General features: G+C 40.6%; 1 protein-coding gene across 1 annotated transcript in view; it reads left to right on the top strand.

Moving 5' to 3' along the window:
- Positions 1–6,025: 6,025 nt before the first annotated feature.
- RRN3 (RNA polymerase I transcription factor RRN3) overlaps positions 6,026–22,473 on the top strand; it is a 29,382-nt gene continuing 12,934 nt past the window's right edge. Inside the window, exons 1-12 of the mRNA XM_075179775.1 lie at positions 6,026–6,126; positions 8,228–8,344; positions 8,736–8,792; positions 9,643–9,732; positions 10,447–10,576; positions 13,376–13,435; positions 15,894–15,957; positions 16,883–16,952; positions 17,534–17,632; positions 19,802–19,897; positions 20,095–20,227; positions 21,646–21,776. Of these exons, the coding sequence (XP_075035876.1) occupies positions 8,249–8,344; positions 8,736–8,792; positions 9,643–9,732; positions 10,447–10,576; positions 13,376–13,435; positions 15,894–15,957; positions 16,883–16,952; positions 17,534–17,632; positions 19,802–19,897; positions 20,095–20,227; positions 21,646–21,776 (1,026 nt within the window). The 5' untranslated portion in view covers positions 6,026–6,126; positions 8,228–8,248. The remainder of the gene's footprint in view (positions 6,127–8,227; positions 8,345–8,735; positions 8,793–9,642; positions 9,733–10,446; positions 10,577–13,375; positions 13,436–15,893; positions 15,958–16,882; positions 16,953–17,533; positions 17,633–19,801; positions 19,898–20,094; positions 20,228–21,645; positions 21,777–22,473) is intronic.

Genomic DNA, 22,473 nt, shown 5'->3' with positions numbered 1-22,473 from the left:
ACCCGGTTCTCGATGCCGGTAGAGGACTCCAGTGGTGGCAGCACTTATAAGCCCCTCCTACTGCGGTTAGAGTTTGGTATAACGAAAGGGAACGGTGGGAAAGTAACAACATAGTAACATAGTTGATGAGGTTGAAAAAAAGACACCAGTCCATCAAGTTCAACCTATTTTGGATGTCCTGCGATTCTGCACTTATATTTGAAATTGATCCAGAGTAAGCAACCGCCAATCTGTTTCAATTGTGAAAATCCCCCCAGACTCAATATTGCAGTCCTATTTTTACCCTATATCCACTACTATCCTTCATTTTAATTTACGGTCGTATCCCTGGATACACTTTTCCGCTAAAAATTTGTCTAAGCCTTTCTTAAACATATCTATTGAATCTGCCATCACAACCTTCCCTGGCAATGAATTTCATATCTTGACTGCCCTTACTGTAAAGATCCCCTTCCTTTGCTGGATGTGAAATTTCCTTTCCACTAACCTTAGGGGGTGACCGCGTGTCCTGTGTATAGTCCTTGGGGTAAAAAGTTCCCATGAAAGTTCTCTGTATTGACCCTTAATGTATTTGTACATAGTAATCCTATCTCCCCTTAGACACCTCTTTTCTAAAGTAAACATGCCTAAACTGGCTAACCTTACCTCATAACTTAATGACTCCATACCCTTTATCAATTTTGTCGCCCTTCTCTGAACCCTTTCTAGTTCCAAAATATCTTTTTTATAGAGTGGTGCCCAGAACTGTACTGCATATTCAAGATGTGGTCTTACCAACGATTTATACAGTGGCAAAATTACACTGTCTTCCCTTGCATCTATGCCCATTTTTATGCATGCCAATACTTTGTTTGCCCTTGCAGCTGCTGCTTGACATTGAGCACTATTGCTAAGTCTACTGTCTACGAGCACTCCCAAATCCTTTTCCATTATAGATTCTCCTAAATTAATTCCATTTAATTTATAGATTGCGTTCTTGTTTTTGATCCCTAAATGCATAACCTTATATTTATCTATGTTAAACCTCATATTCCATTTGGCCGCCCAATCCTCCAGTTTATTTAAGTCCCTCTGTAGAAAAGCTACATCTTGCTCTGATTTTATTACCTTACAGAGTTTAGTGTCATCTGCAAAAATAGAAACTTTACTCTCTAAACCATCACCAAGATCATTAATAAATATATTAAAAAGGAGTGGCCCCAGCACGGAACCTTGAGGTACTCAACTTAAGACTTTTGACCAATTAGAAAATGTTCCATTTATCACAACTCTCTGTTCCCTATTCTCTAACCAGTTTTCGATCCAAGTACAAATGTTGATTCCTAGACCCAGTTCCCTTATTTTGTAAACCAACCTCTTGTGTGGCACTGTATCAAAGGCCTTTGCAAAATCTAAGTAGACCACATCTACTGTGCTGCCCTGGTCTAAGTTCCCACTAACTTCCTCGTAGAAACTAATTAGATTAGTTTGACATGACCTATCCCTCACAAATCCATGTTGATTCCCACTAATAATTTTATTGCGCACCAAGTAATCCTGAATACTATCCCTTAAAATACCTTCCAGTAGTTTCCCCACTATTGATGTCAGGCTTACAGGTCTATAATTCCCTGGTTGTGATCTCGACCCCTTTTTAAACAACGGCACCACATCTGCTATTCGCCAATCCCTTGATACTGAGCCTGATGAGATTGATAGCGGTCTAGCTATTTCCAAGTTTAACTCCATAAGGTGTATGCCATCTGGACCTGGAGCTTTATTTATCTTAATATTCTTCAGTCGCCTTTGGACTTCTTCCTCTGACAACCAAGTATTAATTAATGATATGGTTTAATTTCCATTTTATGTATTACTCCTACCATTTGTCCCTCTCTAGTAAATACTGAAGAAAAGAAAGTGTTTAATACCTCTGCTTTTTCCTTAGTATCATTTATCAATTCACCCATCTCACTTCTTAGGGGTCCTATATTATCTTTTTTAATCCTTTTGCCATTTATATACTTAAAAAACTTTTTGGGGTTTGTCTTACTTTCTTTTGCAACTTGCCTTTCATTTTCTAATTTATCCAATCTAATTTCCTTTTTGCGTGTTTTATTACATTCCTTGTACCTACGGAAGGACTCCTCAGACCCTTCAGACTTAAACAATTTAAATGCACGATTCTACCTTTGCATTTCTTCCTTTACCTTTTTATTTAGCCACATTGGTTTAGAATTAATTCTTTTACATTTATTTCCCATAGGGATGAACTTATACGTGTATGTTTCCAACAACATTTTAAAGACAGCCCACTTTTCTTCCGTATTTTTTCCTTCAAAGGCTTTTGTCCCAGTCTATGCTCTTTATAGACTCCTTTAGCATATTAAAATTTGCCTTTTAAAAGTTTAAAGTCCTAGTTGATCCCTTACACCGTTGCTTCTGGAAACTAATTTCAAATGAGACCATATTATGATCAATGTTTCCCAAGTGCTCCCTTACTTGAATATTTGATATTACATCTACATTGTTTGTTATTGCTAGGTCCAGTATAGTCCGGTTTCTAGTTGGTTCCTCTACTAATTGGGACATGTAATCTTCTTTTAGCGTGCTCAGAAACCTATTTCCCCTAGCTGTACCGCAGGTCTCAGTACTCCAATCGATGTCCAGATAATTAAAATCCCCTATAATTAAAATTTGACCTAGTTGTGTAGCCTTTTCAATTTGCTGCAGAAGTTGGGCCTCCTCAATCATACTAATATCTGGCGGTTTATAGCATATCCCTATCAGCAACTTCTCTGAACTTTTTCCCCCGCTGGATATTTCCACCCACAATGCCTCTATTGTCACAATTATTTTTTAAATATATAAATCAAGATGTTCTTAATGTGTGCTGTACTATTTACTTGCATACACATGTTCTGTATTAGCTAGTGGCACACATACATGTACTTTTCCAAACAAAGATTATGCTGTGACTATCAGTCGACACTTACACCTGCCCTGTAGCTGGTGCATATGATACGACTGAAACAAGCGTACTTAAGAAAAACCCATGACTTGAATTGGCCACATCTTTGTTGGTACATTGCCTACATCCATCTGCCCCTTCCCACCCCTGTTCCATCCTTCAAGTCGTAGGCAGTCGTAAGTGAGATTTGCGTTCGGACATGAATTGCATGCAATTGCATTCATCGGCATAAGATCTGTTTCTGAGCATGCGCAGAGCTATTTCATGCAATATAAGGCATGCAAACTGACTTTGTCTAAACATGAATCAGTTCCATGTGCCTCACCAGCTTTTGTGGTACTACAAGCCCAAACATGCCGAGACTTGTTCCACAATACCAGGACATCCACAGTTTGCCTAACTGTTATGTAGTTTGCTGCTTGGTCTTCCCTTTTTTTTTTAATCCATTTTTTCATTAAGTACAGTCAGGGCCAGACTAAGTTGGATCAGGAACAGAAGACCACAAGACTCAAGTCTGCACATACACAGTGGACACAGTAAACCATGTGTGATGACATTGTCACACCTGGGTGACGAACAGCACATCTACATGTGATAATGTCATTGCACACATATGGGACCCTCGGAAGACAGGTCGGCTTTATAAGCCAAAACTCTGCCTTCTAAAGGTCTCTTCTATCACGTACACTGCAAGCATTTTCCTATTCCATCTTTCCCTACTTCCCCCTTCATCTCTTCCCACTAAAATTTCTACAGGGGGGTTTCCATGTCACAATGCCAGAGTGTAAGCAAGGGGCATGACTATCAGTTGAGACAGTGCTAGGCTGCTCTCTTTAACTATGCTCACGACAAATGTATCCTGTACATATGTAACGTAGTGCTACACCAAGTCACATGGACGTGAAAGAACAATGAGGCATCGACAAAGGAAGAAGTAGTGAACTGCATATGTTTCAAAGTATCCATGGAGTACATTACTAGTCTGATAAATAACACAGTCTGCAAGTAAGCTTCAAGGTGTTTGGAGAAGGTGCTACTTATTTGATAGTTGGTCTTTGCCAGGAAGCCCTATGTGTCTTCTAGTTTCTGCATTGTCCTTTACTGATATCCCTGTTCCTCCTGCCCCCCCCCCCTCCCCTTCTGAAGTGAAACCTCTTTAGTGGCACCTAGTAAAAATCATTAGTGAAGATAAAGATGCCTCTGCAAGTCCTCTGATAGCTTCCACCTCAAACCACGTAACCAGATTATCTGGCAGCTGCTACACAGTGGAATGTGTTCTGCATCTGCATGTGTATTGTTAACACAGATGTTTTTTCTAAAGATGTTTAAAATGCAATCGCAAACATTTCACATTGACTGTCTTACAGTCATGTGTCATTGCCCACTGTTTGTTTTGTAAGCAGAAATCCTAACTAGTTTATGAAAGCTGGTGTAGAAATTGTGTGCTCATTTTTTATTGAAGTGAAACTTCTTTGTCAGCAAAAGAAAATGTGTAATGGAAGTGTGCTCTGCAGAGGTCTGAACGGTCACGCTGTATCCAGTACGTCTGTAGCACACTAGAGAGTCCAACTCCACAGTGTTCTCTGCAGCAGCTCCACTGCTAGGTCATGATCAAGAAACTCCAAATATACATTTGCAGTGCGCAGTTACGGGTCCACAGCCTCCATGTCACTGCTTCACGTGTGGATCTCAGCTCACAGGAGACCGAAGCGGGACCAATGAATAGAAAGTTTCCACCGCCTTGCTGGCCTGTCCTCAGCTCACTCCAGGTCCCTGAAGATCAGAGTCAGGCACTATTCATTGTACAGCTCTCTTGGTCCTCCTTAATAAGCAGACGCAGTGCTCCACAAGCTCAGTGTGTTGGTGTCTGGCTTTGGGTGCAGTATTCTCATTGTGATCCCTCTTTATCTCATTATGTGATGTTAATCCTGTAAACAAGAGCCTGATGCACATACACTAACTCACACACAGGGCTGCCTGAAAAACCAGGACTGAGGCGCTTCTCACACACAAGTGACCAGATACTTCAATACAACCTGACTTGCGCACCCATATACCTGTGCCTTACCCTAACTTGTGTACCCAAACATCTGTGCCCTCCCCTTACTTGTGTATCCACACACCTGAGCCCTTCCCTAACTTGTGCACCCACACACGTGTGCCTTCCCTGAACTTGTATACCCACACATCTGTGCCCTTCCCTGAATTGCGCAACTACACACATGTGCACTCTCCTGACTTGTGTACCCACACACCTTTGTCCTCCCCTGATTTGTGTATAAACACACCTGTGCCCTCCCCTGACTTGTGTACCCACACACCTGAGCCCTTCCCTGGCTTGTGCACCCACTCAACTGTGCCCTCCCCTGACTTGTGTACCCACACACCTATGCCCTCTCCTGACCTGTACACTCTCCAGACTTGTGCACCCACTACCTGTGCCTTCCCCTGACTTGTGTATCCACACAACTGTGCACTCTCCTTACTTGTGTACCCAGACACTAGCGCCCTCCCCTGACTAGTGTACCCACACACCTGTGCATTCTCCTGACTTGTGCACCAACACACCTGCGCTCCCCCTTGACTTGCAATAAAATGCAAAAAAATTGTTACCTCCGCTTTTGGGGGAGAAGGGGGGAGGGGGGGAGGAGAGAGATATATAGTTTATTTGGTTTTGAATGTTTTGGCACTGTTTGATACTTTTGTACGCCTGCTGACTGATTGAATCTCTTTGTTAAATGCTCTTTATTTGCAAAAATAAATTTAAACATAGAATGTACCCAAAGCTTTCAAAACATTTGTTAACGTAGTGTAATGAATTCACTTGCTTAAAATTACAGAGTTTGGCGCTATGAAAAGTTGGCACCTACTTGTAATTGTTTACTAAGTGACAAGTATTTATACTGCATTGCAGTCGAGTTTGACTATATTTCATTTTAGCTAGGTGCATTTATACTGTACAGGAAGACAATATATTTCAGACTCACTTGTTATTGCATAAATGAATTGTCATTCATCGGGAAAATAAAGTGTACGAGTAGTACACCCAACATGGCCGCCATGTCCAGCCGTGTGCCCCACTTCCTGCTCGGTGTAGACGCACTTCCTGTATGGATGCTCTTGCTGCGTGTTAGATCCATTGCACGCTGTATATTGGCCCTGGGTTCCTTCACTATTCGGTATGATATTCTTTATTAGTAGGGTTTGCTTTATTTGGAATGGTCACTTCATTATCATCAGGGCAAGTGAAGGGGTTTATAAATGCTGTAAACTCAAACTATGTATGCATTTATTGTTAATAAAACAGAATAATTATAGATAACTTTATATGTGACTATTCGCCTTGTACATTGTAATGCGCTCAGTGTGTATGTATCACAAGTCCCCTTATTACACTGCAATGTGACACAAGGCCTTTAGGACCTGTCATTTCCATAGAGAAAGCAAAGCACAGTAAAACCTATGTGAGGTCTGGTTTTGGACTCGCAATTGTTTGTAAAATGTATAGCATACATTTAAGTGTCATTTATTTTTTGGACAGCACCGCTTACTTTTTGCTGCTTTATGTAATCTATTTTACAATGAGGTCTAAAAATAAAAAAAATATATATATTTCATAATCATATTGGAGGGTTTATTAGGTTTGATTGGTGTATGTATGTACTACCCTGGTAATGTTTTCTTAAACCTCCAGTTATTATCCACTCCAAGCTTTTATTTAGAGTATAAGATCTAGTATTCCTATACTGTTTGTATTAAATGTATTCATTCAAAATGTACAGTTCCAGTTCTGGCTATTTTATAGAGCCCACATGATATGTTAGTGGAGATTCTTGAATAAATTCATGACATGCATGAATTGGATTGTTGTTAGTATATACACTACATAGCCAAAGTATGTGGATACCCAAATAACATCCATATGTGCTTGTTGAACCACAGACTTTAATATGGAGTTGATTTCCCCATTTGCTGCTATAAAAGCCTCCACTCTTTGCGAAAGCTTTCAACTAGATTTTGGAACATGGCTGATGGGATATGCATCCATTCGGCCCCAAGAGCAAAAGTGATGTTGAGGCGGTCAGGCCTTCCGCGTAGTCAGCATTCCAATTTAGCCCAAAGATGTTCATTGGGGTTGAGGTCAGGACCCTGTGCAGGCTAGTTTCTTGCACACAAGTTGTGAAACCATTTTTTGGTGGACTTCGCTTTCTGCATGTGGTATTGTCACCCTGAAACAGGAACGAGCCTTCCTTAAACTGTTGCCACGAAGTTGTAAGTACACAATTCTCTAGAATGTATTTGTATACTGTAGTATTAAGACTTACCTTCAATGGAACCACCTTCAATGGAACTAAGGGGCCTAAACCATTATTCCTCCTCAACCAAACTTTACAGTTGGCAGTTTGCATTCAGGTAAGAAGCATTCTCTTGGCATTTGCCAAACATAGATTAATTTGTCAGATTGTTAGATGGTTTTTCACTGCTCCAGCGTCCAATGACGGTGTGTTTTACACCACTCCAGTTAACGTTTGACATTGTACATGGTGATCTGAAGCTTGTGTGCAGCTGCTTGGCCATGGTAACTTAATCCATGAAGCTCCCAACGAACAGTTCCCATACTGATGTTGCTTCCAGAGGCAGAATGGACCTCTGTAGCTAGCGTGCAACAGAGTACTGACTATTTTTACACGCTTCAGCCCTCGGCAGTGCGTGAGCTTGAGCTATTGTTGGTCCTAGATGTTTCCACTTCACAATAACAGCACTTACAGTTGACCAGGGCAGCTATAGCATGGTAGAAATTTGACGAACAAACTGGTTGGAATACTATGACAGTGCCATGTTGAAAGTCACTGAGCTCTTCTGCACGACCTATCCTACTCCTAATGTTTGACTATGGAGATTGCATGGCTGTGTTCCTGATTTTATGCACCTGTTTGCAATGGATATGGCTGAAATGGCCAAACACTAATTAGGAGTGTCCACATACTTTTGGCCATGTAATGTATATATTATTTTGTGTCTGTCATTGCATGTGAATAATCACCCTGCTAGTTACTTCCAGTTTTACACAGAATGTCTACGGCTTATTTGACTCTTGCTTTGGTTTGCAATATTGTTGTAAGAGGAGTATGTCGAAGAAACAATTATTGACTGTTATCTATAAGCTTGATCTTCAAAGGACAATTACAAATGTTTTAAGTTATAGATGTTAAGAATATTTATCTGCTGTGTTTTTTTTTTTATTACGTTTTAGTTTTAATTCTTCTCTCAAAATCCCAGTCCTCACTTTTAGGAGACATCATGATGACCGAAAGTAGTGAGTTTCTGAGTTCCCCACCAAGGAAAACTGTCAGGTTTGGGGGGAAAGTGACAGATGTCCTATCCAGTTATTCACAGGTAACTTGAGATTATTATTAGGTAACATGTACAGGCTAATTTCTCCATGTTTTTTGGTATTGAGTGTCACTTTACTACATTGATCTTCTCTTAGACTAAACATACTACTTGGCTATGTAACTGAATGACCAAATAATTGCACTGATACTTTCAGTGCCATAGTCTGACTCATTATGTAACTATTAGGACTTGAACGCCTGTGATCCAATGTCACAAGAAGGTGAGCTTTGTTTGAAAGCTTGTAAAAAATAGTGATCTATCGAGCACTATGATTAAACCTGATATGATACTGTTGCAGTTTTACCAAATATTGGACAGACCAAAAATATTGCTGCATTCATGATCTGTGAGGCATTACTGACTCTTGTATAACAATTTTTTTTATCTCCAGGGAAATACCCAAGACTTTGAACTTTTAAAGCACCAGTTGTCAGATCCAGAGATAAAGGTAATGCTTATTAATTTAAAATTGAGCTGCTAGCTCTGCTCAACAAAATGAGGGTACTCCCATGTTATGGAGAGATATTGTTCATGTCAGTTTTATTTGATGGAATGTAATCCATTTATCCTGGCTGTAGATGTTATTCTTCCTACTAGTGTCACCTTATTCAGTATTCATAAACATCAGTAGCAGCTGTAAAAATTATCATGAATACTGTCAGCTTTTTCTTTTATTGTCTACAGAATGGAAATTCCTGCTCAAGCTTCACCTATAAACCTGGTCTTTCACTTGAGTTAAATAAAATCCACCTGCTTGACTTGAATATTCTTTGGATTTATGTTCTCAGTGGCATGCATAATATTATGTTATCATTCATACTTCCTGCCTTTACATTTTTTTTTCTAGTGTTTAAATAATTTAATAAAAAAGCTTCACAAGTGAGTCATAAAAAACAGTATCAATGTCCCCTCGCGATAAATGTAAGTCTTGTCTGCTGGCTAACCCTAGCAGTATTTGAGGAGACAAACCTAAACAGTTTAATTTAAGGAAATGGGTGGCTCTATAGTAGTTGGATGTTGGACTTTCATGTAACTCTTGCACAGTCAGTTTCTGGAAGTTCCTCTACCTCTCCACCCACCTGGGGGCAGCAGGCAGCGTGGTGGGTGTAATATCCAGGCCCACTGGTGCAATTCGTAAATGAGGTGCACTCTATATAAAATATGTTTCCTGATCATTTTTGAACATTTCTAGAGGAGGCATAAGCCAAATAGCAGTGACTTGAGGGCATATTCTGTCATCCGGAATGTCTTACACAAAGTTAAATTATTTTTTGTTTGTTTGTTTGGTCATTCTGCAGGATGTGCAAATTCTAAACTGGCTGCACGAACTCCGGATATCCGTTACATACCTGACAATTGATTACGAGCAACTTGTCTGCATTGTACTGGTGAGCTGATCCTTTAGTGTCTCTTGTCTGCCTAGTGTTATTCACTTTCTCTGAACATTGTTTTTTTGTTTTTGTCTCTGTGTGATTAGCAAGAATAGGTGGTGACTCCTGAGGGCAAGGAATATTTTGTTTACTTTATGATTAAGTTAGCTTGGGGGGAACACAAGACCTAGCAATTTCCAGGGAGGTATCAGGAATAATCTGGTTTTATAAAACCCTCTATATAAAGGAGACTGGCATCTGGTTGGCGTTGGAGTACATAAGGAAACTGCCAGACATCTGCAGCGTCTAAAGACTGGGAGTAAACTCTTGTGAGCTATAATATGTTTGTTTTCTATACTTTGCTGTTTAAGTTAGGATTTGTAACTCTGTAATTTAGTGGAATACAGATACTTCAGTTTACGTTGTGGACGTTATGTTCATTAGTCTCTTCTGTGGATGATTATTTCACCTTATTAAATGGAAACTCCAGTGTTTTTATTTGCTTTGGAGTTAGCACTGCATATTATTTCTAAAATGTTTGACCAGGAGGAAAAGACAGAGGGGGTACTTGGTTATTGGTATGGAGTCTGGAACTGTTACATGTAACAGCCAACCCCATTTATGTACTGTATTGTATATATCGTGCAGCGATATACCTAAATCCTGTTTTATAAGTCTGTTAAAGTAATATTTGGCTAACCTCAAGTGACTCTACTTTGTATTGTATGTTAGAAACTGCCATGGCTGAACAGAAGCAAAGAAGTTGTGGAGGAATATTTGGCCTTTTTGGGCAACCTTGTATCAGCCCAGACTGTTTACTTACGGTCCTGTCTGAACATGATTATCTCACACTTTGTGCCAGGTAATGTTTTTGTGACTTTATTTTCTATATTAACTGCCTAATGCAAAAAATATACCATTGTTATTTGATTGTGTACAAAGTCTAGTAAACCGAATATGCTCCTTAAGATTTACCAAAGATGTTATTTTTTTGCTGTGATACAGCCACAAAATATATCCCATGTAAGAGATCAGGTTAGCAGTAAAGAAGAAGAGTACTAGGGGGGGGAGGGAGAGGTGAAAGAAAGGATAGTAGGTGGTGTGGCTGAGACTGCGGAGGGAAGGAAAAAGGAAGGGGGAGGTAAGGTATATTCAGAGGACAATAGCACATATCATGTTCGTGGAAGGGAGAACGGTATTTAAAGAAGGATAAATAGGGGTCCCATATTTTATTGAAAGATTTGGAAGAATTATTACTGATGCTCATCATAAATTCCATACGGTGGACATGCCAAGCGCGGCTGATGATGAGAGGGAGGGGGGTGCAGTTTGTTTCCAAACGGCGGCGATTTGGCAGGTGGCGGTTGAGACTATGTGGCGTGCAAGTTTATTTTGATGATGAGTCGCCATGGGAAACCCAATAGCAAAAAGAATTTGGAATCAAGCAAGACGTCAGTTTGGATCAGGGATTGAATTAGGTTTTTTAACGTGAAGCCAGAATTGAGCAAGTTTCTGGCACTCCCACCAGATGTGAAGGAACGTGCCCAAGATAACATCGTCCAAAGAATCAGGTAACATCTTTCGGAGGCGGGTTGGGACATAATACCACCTATATAGGAGTTTATATACGTTTTCATTGATCTTAACACATATTGAGCTGGAGGCGGTATTCTTACGTATTTCGGCCCAGTTATCATTGTCCAAAAAGTTACCCAGATCACGTTCCAATGCCAATTCGTTGGGATCCGGATTAGATTCGGACAGGAGAATGAGCTCAGAATATATAGTGGAAATTAGGCCAGGCGTGGATGCTCTGCTCAGACACAGTGCCTCAACCGTGGTGAGCTGTTGCGCGATTTGACAGAGGTATGGAAGTTGAGTATCTAGAGATACTGGTAAAAAGATTTAGTTGGGATACCTATGGCCGATTGAATGTCAGTGAATTGTGGGAAGAGGGTGGAGCAGGATAAATCGTTTAGACAGCGGATACCTCAAGAGTGCCAGGAGGAAAACGTGGAGGGTAGCGAACCCGGCAGGAATTCTGGAGAATTGAGCAGGCGATTGATCGACGAGGGGCGCGTAGAGATACTGTATCATCTAGATAAGTCCCTTATTGCTAAGGAGTGGACGATCGTCCGATGGGTCAGGAGCCGTTTTTGGACGGTGAGCCAAAGGAGAGTAGCAGGGGAGAGTAGACCAGACCTTCAGCCTCAACAGACACCCAGACCCTAGAGGCCGTGTTACCACACCATAAGACACATTGAGCGAGATGAGCAGATAGGTAGTAGTGTTTGAAGTTCGGGATGCCTAGGTCACTGCCCGAGAGGACCTCTGAATGACACGCAGCCCTACTGATTTGTTTGCCTGCCCTAATGAATTTGGAGGTAGTGTATTGAAGAAATCTGAACACAAGGGAGTTTCGAATAGGGAGGTCTGGAACAAGTATAATAGCAGCGAGAGGATGGTTATTTTCACCGCGTTGATACGTCCTATCCAGGAATGTACTGATGAGACCAGGATTGAAGATCAATTTTCACTTGGGAGAGGGCTTGAGGGAAGTTGGCTTGGAAGAGCTGGTCATAACGCTTAGTTAAAAAGATATCTAAATATTTGAGCTTCTGTAGTCGCCAATTGAAGGGGAATTGTTGTTCTAAGAGAGATTTATCTTACTGGGGAATGTAGAAGTCCAGAGTCTGTTTTGTCAGGATTAATTTTTATACCCTGAGAAATGGCCGTAAATTTCTAGTTCAGAGAGGAGGGATGTGATGGGATGAGAGATAGTCAGTAGGACATCGTCCGCGTAAAGAGCTACTTTGTGGTTTGTTCTGCCAACCTGGATACCAGAGATCGCCTTATTAGTATGTATCCTGGCGGCCAGGGATGCGATCACTAACGCAAAGATAAGTAGTGGAGGGGTCATCCTTGACGTGTATCATTCAAATTATTAAAGGGTAGTGAAGTAAGCCCATTGGCAGAAGGAGAGCGATGGAAGGCGGAGACACCCTGCAAAAAAATTACTGAAGCAGCCCATTGATCCGAGGGCCTCAAACATGAATGGCCAAGAGATGCTGAAAAAGCATTTGATTGCATCTAGAGCCATAAATAGGGAGGAAATTTTGCAGTCATGAATGTAATTAACCAGATCGACAGCCCTCCTGCTATTGTCGGGTGCCCATCTCCCCGTAATAAATCCAAGGGTGGTTCAGTACTTGGAGGACGGGGATTCAACCTAGTAGCTAGAATCTTAGTGTAAAGCTTTAAGGCAACATTAAGTAAAGAAATGTCCATATCCAGGGCACTGTGTGAGATATAACTATAAAGTTGGCCCAAGTGGTAGCAGAGTCAAAGGATGCCCCTCTAAGATTTGATTAAAGAGGGAAGTCAAAGGTGAGGGGAAAGAATCCTGGCAAATTTCTTGTAGTATTGGGCTGTGAAACTGTCGGGACCGGAGGCTAATCCGGGTTTGAGAGTTTTTATAGCTGCCAAGACTTCCACAGAAGTGATATCGGCATTAAAAGTAGAGAGGTGGGCAAGGGTGAGTTTGGGTAGGGGGGTATAAGTCAAATATGAGTCAAGGGAGTCAGACAAGTGGTCCCCTTGGGGCTGCGCAGATTATAGAGTCTACACATCGTTTTAACGATCAATATTTTTTCCCTAACAGCTCGACTTATAATAAGTGATGGTAATGTGCATATCTCTGATTCGGAAGATGAAGATGAAGGTGAGCATTATTATATATGTAACGGTCACAATACATGTGTTACGGGATATCAAAGGGGGTTATTCTATGCATAACTTGTATAAAGAAACAGGTTCAGCCTTTCATAACCTTTGATTAATTCTATTTGACAAAAAAAAAAACCTGAGTGTGACAGTTGACAATTTAAAGGAAAAAAACATTTCTTCTTGAACCCAAAATGGCAATGGATAAATCCCTTAATTCAATAGCTTTCTATAATGTTAGCTACAGATAAACCTTTCTTCTGAATTTGCTGTCACCACCTCATTGAATGAGATTCCACAGCTTAATCTTTTTTACAGCCAGGCTGAGTAAGTTCATAACCCTTAGTCCTTTATCCTTGTTAAAGAGTTATGCTATCTAGTGTAGAATTGTGAAAATTATATGACTTGACAGCTTCACGCTTTATTATTATAATTATTATTATTATTACTACTTATTTATTTGGCGCCACAGATTCCCTAGCGCCAGATATAGAAGCAAGTAACAAATAGATGAGGTAATACATAAAAGTAACAGATGAGTGTGAGTAATGCTATGGGGACTCTCAAAGAGTGCAGCCAAAGATGTGACACGACGAACGAGGGAGTAAGATGGTAGACAGGACAATGCCTACGAGATCTTACATTCTAGAGGGAGGGGTGGTGAGAGACCCTAGAACGAACTGGGAAAAGATGGAGATGACATACGAGGAAGAGGAGGTGATGGAAAGAATGGTTAGGAGGTGGTAGGATAGGCGAGCTTGAAAAGGTGAGTTTTAAATGAGCGTTTGAAGGACTGAATTTTGGGGGAGAGTAGTGAGAGACGGGAAGATTAGGGGCAGCGCGGCAGAAGTCTTGGAGGTGAGCATGGGAGGAGGTAATGAGAGATGAATTGAGGCTGCAGTCAGAGGCAGAGCTGAGTGACCGAGTATGTATGTACCTTGAGACAAGGTCAGAGATGTAAGGATAAGGAGCCTGAACTGAATACTGAAACCAATAGGGAGCCAACGAAGGGAGTTACTAAGAGGAGAAGCGGAAGAGGTGCGGTGGGAGAGGAAGATGAGCCTAACCTCAACATTCTGTATGGATTGAAGGTCAAAAATGTGAGTCGGGAAGGCCAGAGTCAGAAACAGACACACGCTAAAAAAGCGTCCAGAGAGGTAGGAGGCAAACCAGCGGAGAATTGTTTCGTGAAGACATTAGGGAGTGAAGGATGCTGAGAAGAAGAGAATAAGACTGTGTCAAAAGCGCCAGAAAGGGTCGAGGAGTACGAGAAGGGAGAAGTGACCTTTGGACTTAGTTGAGAGTAAGTCATCTGTTACTTTAGTGAGGGCCGTTTCAGTTGAGTAAAGGGGGCTGGAGAGGGTCAAAAAGAGAGTGGAAAAAGAGAAAGGGGGTCAGACGATCGAAGGAATGTTGTTCATGAATTTTTGAAGCAAAGGTAAGCAGAGATATGGGGCGATGGTTGGAGAGAGAAGATGGGTCAAGGGAAGGTTTCTTGAGAATAAAGAAGATGACAGCATGCTTGAAGGCCGAAGGGAAGATACCAGTAGAGAGAGAGAGAGAGAGGTTGACGAGGTAAGCAAGGGGACAACAGGCATTGGAAGAGAGGGAGTGGAGGAACTAGGAAGGGACAGGATCGACGGGACAGGTTGTAGAAGAAGAGGAGATAGCATCTTAGTCACAGGAGGGTAGGAGCCAGTGGTGGCAGAATGATCTTCCCACTGTTTTTGGGTGAGAGTGTGGGAGAAGCAGAGACCCCCATGGGGGAGAGCCAGGGCCGGATTAAGGGAATGGAGGCCCCTGGGCTAAGGGGGCCTCCATTCCCCCGTGAGGCCCCCAATGTGAGTCGCCCGCCGTCCCCCTCCAAAGCACTTACCTGTCAGTGCAGTCCTCCTTCTGCGGTGCGCTGTAAGCTCCTTACTGAGGAGATCTCACGAACTCTCGCGAGATCTCCTCAGTAAGCAGATTACTGAGTGGCGCCAGGGACGGATGACTGCACTGACAGTGCTCAGCAGCATTGATCGGGCTGGGGGCGCCCCCGGACCGATCAATAATGCTGCTGGAGGACTTTGAAGGGCCCCCTGGATGCCCGAGGCCCCTGGGCTATAGCCCAGTTAGCCCTAGGGTTAATCCGGCCCTGGGGAGAGCGCAGCAGGGGAAACAGTATCAGGGGGAGATGCATGTTTCTGTAAGGGCCAGGAGATCAAAGGACTGGGAGAGGAAGAGGTCATGAATGGGAGTGAGTTTGTTCCAGACAGATCTTGCATTCCAGAGTGTGCAGGACTGGGGAAAGTGAGTAAGAGGAAGTATGAATAAAGTTGATGGGATTGTACTTTTTAGAGCAATTCAAGTCTTTGCAACTGGAAAACTGTTAATTTGTAAAGTATTTTGCTCAATATGCAATTAATAGTCCTGTACTGATATTTCCCATGCAAATGTTTCTTTTCTTTCTTTAGATGTTGTTGCAAAGTTTAATACGTGTCACAGAGCATTGCAGATTATAGCACAATATGTTCCATCGTAAGTACATATTTTCCTTGCAATATAAAATTGCTCTCTTTTTACTTTTTGTAAACTGCTTGTTATGTTGTTCTCCCTTTGTTTCACTTTAATCTAGAGATGCTCAGGCTCGGTTCTCCGAGAACCGAACACACCCGAACTTAGCAGATCCGAGTACCGAGCCGGCTCGGTACTTTCGCGCGCCCTCAGAATTGAAAACGAGGCAAAACATCATTGTTACGTCTTCGGATCTTGCATCTCGCGAGCTTTGGATTCTAGAAGTACCACCCTCCATGGCGATCCAGTGCCATTTCATAGAGAGACACAGAACGGGTAGCACAGTTCTTGGCAGTCTCTAGTGCAGTTGGGCAACGCCATAGGTAGAAAAGAAAGCTCCATTGCAAATTGTCATTGCTGAATAGGTCTGGCAGGCTTGGTCTTCTAAACCTGCAGTCTTTGTTTGAAAGTGTGTGAAAATAATATTGCGACCTGTGAGGTAGTCAAAATTGACTGCAAATTACTTGAAATTAGTGTTATTGAGGTTAATAATAATGTAGGGGGGGAAAAAAAACAAAAATATGTGATTTTAGCAAGAAAAAAATAGGGATTTCAGAAAAAAAATCGGGATCAAAAACCAAAACACGTAAGGGCAGTTTTGCCAAATCACGAAGTTAATCCAGATCCAAAACCAGAACACGGGGGTTAGTGAACATCTCTACTTTAATCTGGGCTGTATCCAGGCACAGGTGGACGTAAGTCCCAGAAGCATGCAGGTTGAATAGGAGCATGTCTGGGCATGCGTACAGTGATTTCACACAAGATATGCTATGCAAGCTGGCATACGTCCCACTCTGAATCAGCCCCAAGTATATACAGTGTTGTGAAAGTCTATACCTGGATGTAGCTGGAAAACCGTGAATTTCTTTTCTTTTCTTATTTTATGCAGAGCACCACGATTTCTAATGGCAATTCTTGTGGAAAGGTTTCCTTTTGTCAACAAATCTCCAAGAATTTTGGTGAGATTCCCATTTTAAATATATAAGAATATGTTGTTTTGTTGAATACTCATCTGTAGACATCTTTAAGGGCTTAGACTCGCAATTGTATTAGTTTACTTTGTAAGAGGGTGATGGTGGTTAAATACATGGAGGATTTGTTGGTAAGTAAAAACCTATTTTTATTGCATTAGATTTCCTAGTACTACTCTACACTAACGTGCTCCTCTAAGGTCATATAGGATGTAGCTGGATAGTGGGTCCTGGCCCCTGGTCATTGTGAACATGCTCGTCAGATCGAAAGTACATATTTGTTATCTCTATAGTCCAATGAACCTTTATTTTTAGAGTATTTTTTGGGGGAAGATTGTGATAAATTAGTAAATTATAGGAAAGATTAAGGAAATTATTTTTTGCCTGTTTTCTCTATACATTTCCCTGTAAAATATGTTAAAAATAAGTCTAGTCACCAAGTAGAAAAATACCTCTGATCATGAAGGGGATGAACTCAAATGTATGATAAATGTTCACTTTCATGCCCTTTCAGACCTGCAGGGTTTGTCTGTTTCTCACAAATTACATATTTCTTTGTTTTATGTTAGGAGTGTTACATACATAATCTTTTACGGATCACTGTCTACTTTCCAGTACTCAGGCTTGAAATTTTGGAACTTGTAATAGAAAAACTGCTGAAAATTGATGTAAGTATTTAATGCTAGATAGTATTATTTTTAATTAACTAGTGAACTCTACAGGTAATGTTACTTAGTATAAGCCCAAAACTAAGTGTCTATGCTTAAAAATTTCACACACCCCAACCCCTTCCCGATCTATGCTATGGCAAATGTGTTGAGCATTGCTGGATGTTAGGGATTGTACTGTTTTCTTAGCACAAAGGATAATGATATAGTTACTGTCTATTAAATAGCTTTCCACCTTCAGTTCACTTTCAAGTAATGGCTTGTATGATCACGTGAAAGAGAGAAGAGACCCTCTTTCAAATGTGTGTTTTTTCATATCTGGTCATAGTTAACTATAGTCCTCAGCAACTCTTAACATCTACTGTGACAAAAATGTAATGTGGGCCAGATGCTATTGATCAAGTGCATTTCATTTTTTGATCATAAGGAAGTGTTAATACCTCTGTTCCATCAGGAGTATTTGAGTTTGTGTTATCACCATGGCAGGAGAAAATATATCTGCTGTGATTTCAGAGAAGCAATTATTTCTACTCCTCTGCCTGTAAAATATAGTCAACAAATTGAAGTCCATTATTTATGCTAAAATCCCATCAGTGAGAAAGAGTACTTACAAAAGTCAGTCTTCCCAAGGGTGGTCTTCCTGGCAAATTCACCCAAGATCAGTCCATATGATGCTTTGAGAAATCAAAATGAACCCAAAAGTTTCAAGGATCTGCAAACCTCTCTCAGCATAGTAACTGATATCATGTTCACCCATCAGAAAAAGACTATACAAGTGAGATGTTTAACTCTCTCCCAAAGAATAAAACACAGGACTTCTGGAACAATGTCCTCTGAACAGACAACACCAAAGTGGAATTGTTTGGTCTTTAATATACAGCGTATCACCACAAAAGTCACTTGTCATCTTCAAGTGATGCTGTGGAAGATTGACGGTATGAGGTTGTTTTACTGCAGTGGACCTGGACAATTTGCAATCATTGGGTCCGCAATGAAGCCCTCTTTGTACCAGTGTATTCTAGAGAAAATGTAAGACAGCTTGGCTGCATAATGATCCTACGAACACCAGCAAATCTACAGCTAAGTGGCGGAAAAATAAATTAATGAATAAATGGCCATTTCAAAACCTTGATTCAAACTCCATTTTAAACTCTACTATTGGGATGTTGTGAGACTTTAAGAGAGCTGTGCATAAACAAATATCCTCAAATATTACTGAACAGAGGTAAGGAAGAATGGACGAAAATTCCTCATACAATTTAAGAAACTGATAATCTCATACAGAAAAGTGATTATTTTAAGTTAGTGCTGCCAAAGGTTCTTTATGAGCTGCTGGCAATTTCATGTTTGCTTATTTTTTTGTTTGATAAATAATGGTGAGGCAGTGGTCAAAGTGGGCTGGTATATGCGGTATGCCATACCACCTCTTCTCAATATTATCCAACTCATTCTAGCTTTAGTTCGGTCAGAACTTACCCGATCTCCGTCCAGCACTTCATATTTGCATTTGAAACTGACAGCACAATGTTGAATCATCCTTCCGAACAGAACCCAGCATCTGTTTGCACACAAGGACCAACACAGAACTCTTCTACTACTGCACAGACTCTCTGGGAGAGTTGATTGCACTGCTCCTGCATTCCTATCACTGAATAAGCTGTGTGGAGCTGCTTTCTACAAATGCACCTGCCTAGCAGATCATCTTTACAATTCTCTTATAAACCCAGCCATGCGGAGTTACTTTTTATTATTGTTCATGCTGGGTGAGTTACAGGAGAAAAACTTTGGCTTATGACACTGTAAGAATTTTTAGTGTGCCGGCTCTCCCAAAGTTCACAATATCTACTTTACTCAGAGAGGCTTTTGAGGCAGGCTGATAATTCATATGAGAGTTCTTCCTGCTGTGTATAAACAGTTTGACTACCTACTGAAAGGTAAGTAACTGCTTTGTTCTCTAAACATCTTGTCAGTGGACATCAGTCAGTCAATTGTAACATCCAATGTGGGAATGAACCAGAGAGCCACTAACTCGGAACTGTTCAGTTGATAGTGCACAGCAGAGTAGTGTACACATCGTTTTATCTCATACATTTCACAACATTTAAGTAATGTTTTCTTGACGATTACAAAACTGTGTTTTTCATAATTTGATCTCCTTTTGGTTGTCAGGTAAGTGCGTCTCGCCATGATATAGAGGATGCGGAAGAAAACGCAAGCACTGCTAATAGGAAGAATTGTGCTACAGAAGAAGCCCTGTTTAACATGGTGAGATAATCCGAGGAATTAATATTCTTTTGTTGGTCTTCGTTGTACTCCAGAAAGATAAATCTTTATGGCACACAGGGTGATGTGATAAATGGTGGGTGTTGTATGAATGCAACGGTACACACTCCACTTTTAGCTGAGTTAGTAGTTAGTTCCAACTCCTGCCATTTACTTCTTAAAACATGTTAATCTCATAGGATGAAGATGAAGAACCCCAGGAGAAGGGTGCAAGTGTTTTCTATGACAAAATGGTTCATCCTGCTGCTGACCGCTTGGACTTATGCCTCTCTGTTCTTTTTTCATACATCAAAGACATCTGCTTCCCAAATGGTAAGTTAGGCAGCTGTTTTGTTTGCTGAACATTCATGAGAATGCCGCCAATGAAAAATTCCTAACTGGTAACTTCAATGATTTCACTAGTCCATTTTCAGTTTATAGGATAATGTCAAACATATTTATTTAAGGTAATAGATCAAGCTGGAGCCATAGATGTAGCTTATCTAAATTTTAGGAAAGCATTTGACACGGTTTACACATTGAAGTAATAAATTAAAATGCTTGTAATTGGGTTCAGATGTCATTGAGTGTTTGTGGTGATGGTTGAAGAATAAACAGAGAATTGTAGCAAATGGAATACATTGAGAAGAGGGGGTGTTACCAGCGGAGTACCACAGGGATCAGTACCTGGACCAGTTCCCATCTTTTTTACAGCAACATTACCATTTACATTGAAGGCAGTGCCATTGGACACAAAGATATGTAATAGGATAGACAAACCAGGAAGGGTGATCAAAATGATTGATCTAGCAAGAATTGTACAGAAATATTGTGACCAATACAGTTCACTACCATAAAATGCAAAATCATGCACTTGTGTCTCAAAAGTATATAGTATTAATGGCACAAAAACAGACTACAGATGAAAGGGATCTAGCAGTGACTGCTTCAGGTTACATAAAGGTAGGCAGACAGACAATGTAGCAAAACAATGGAGAATGTTAGTAGGAGGCTAGGTTGCATAGGGAGAGGAATTGGTAGCAGAAAGAGAGGTGATGATGACGCTATATAGGGCATTGGTGAGACCTCTCCTATAATACTGTTTTCAGTTCTAGACGCATTTCCAGAAGGGCATATTAAATTAGAAATTGTGCAAAGAAGGGTTACACAATTGTGCATGATTTACATCACAAAACCAGAAAATGATAAATGACCTCTATATGCAGAGCAGAGAAGGGAGAGGTGGATGTGATAGAAGCTTTCAGATATGTTTAGGGTCTTAACAAGGTACACAGGGAAAAGCATTCTGCAGAGGAGGAGAAGTATTAGAGCAATTGCACTAAAACTGAAGGATAGTGGGTTTAGGGGAAATTTGAGGAAGAATAACTTTACCGAAAAGGTACTGAATAGGTGAACTAATTTTCCAAAAGAGGTAGTAGTGGCTAATACAGTAGAGAAATTTAAATATGCTTGGGATAGACACAGATTAGATGGACTGTGTGGTTCTTATCTGCCATCAAATTCATTTTTTTTATCCTGTTCGTACACCCATGGCAGCTTTAGGCAATCTGGTCAGCCAGTGGTTTTCTGTGACTGCTTCTAGCGACATGACCTCTTACAGATTAATAGACCAGTTAAAGTTTTGCTAATGGCAAGGAGTGAAATTGTGGAATTTGAGATGTTTTGGATTTTCAGCAATGTTTTCAACTGTGTAAGATTAATGTATGTATTAATGATGATGTATTTTGCAGGCAGTCTGGATTTGAACAAAACAAAAGATGTATACAAAGATCTGCTGGCTGTATTTGACAAGTTGATTTTACCAACCCACGCGTCCTGTCATGTGCAGTTTGTCATGTTTTATATCTGCAGCTTCAAACTGGTAGGTATTATATGTAACTTCTGTCAGAAGAAACTGTGACCTGTACTATAAAGTATCCTGGAATCTGGGTGTTAGGATAACACATTTTTGTTACACTGTTCCCAGTGGAGCAGTTTTCATAAATTATCTGTGCTACAGAAGTCCAGATTTGGACCTCTGTCCCTGTTTACCGTACTGCTTTTTTACCACTAAAAGTGGTTCACCTTCCACCAGGTATGCTCTCTATGCTTTACCTGCCTTGTGTTTCAAGATGATGGGTATAGAGTCACAGTTGTACAAATTTTATAATTAGGCTGTCATCCTTGTGTATCATCTGTGTAAATTGAATTTCAATATACATTAATTAACTCATACCATTATTGGTAAATTACTGTGTCCCTCCCACTCTGTGTCTTAGGTAGGTACTGTATATCTGTAACACACAGTAAATGTAAACATATGTTCAGTTATCTGTTTAATGTGCACTCGTCTGTAGGTGACAGGCACGATCTAATTAGTATTTGTCCACCGGGGCTTTCTATGTTGAGAAATCGTTTTTGATTTATAGAACAAATTGTTGCCATATGTTTTACTGAATAGAGTATATTTTAAGATTGTGTAAAAGATATGACTGAAAACAAGCATAGTTAAGACAAAGATAGGACTTGCATCTGTATTGTAATGCCGTTATTGTACATGACCTACGTTGGCCCATCTC

The sequence above is a fragment of the Mixophyes fleayi genome, chromosome 7 (genome assembly GCF_038048845.1).
Source record: "Mixophyes fleayi isolate aMixFle1 chromosome 7, aMixFle1.hap1, whole genome shotgun sequence".
Taxonomy (NCBI): Eukaryota; Metazoa; Chordata; class Amphibia; order Anura; family Limnodynastidae; genus Mixophyes; species Mixophyes fleayi.
The sequence above is the reverse complement of the archived record's forward strand: the minus strand, read 5'-3'. Positions and strand labels throughout refer to the sequence as shown.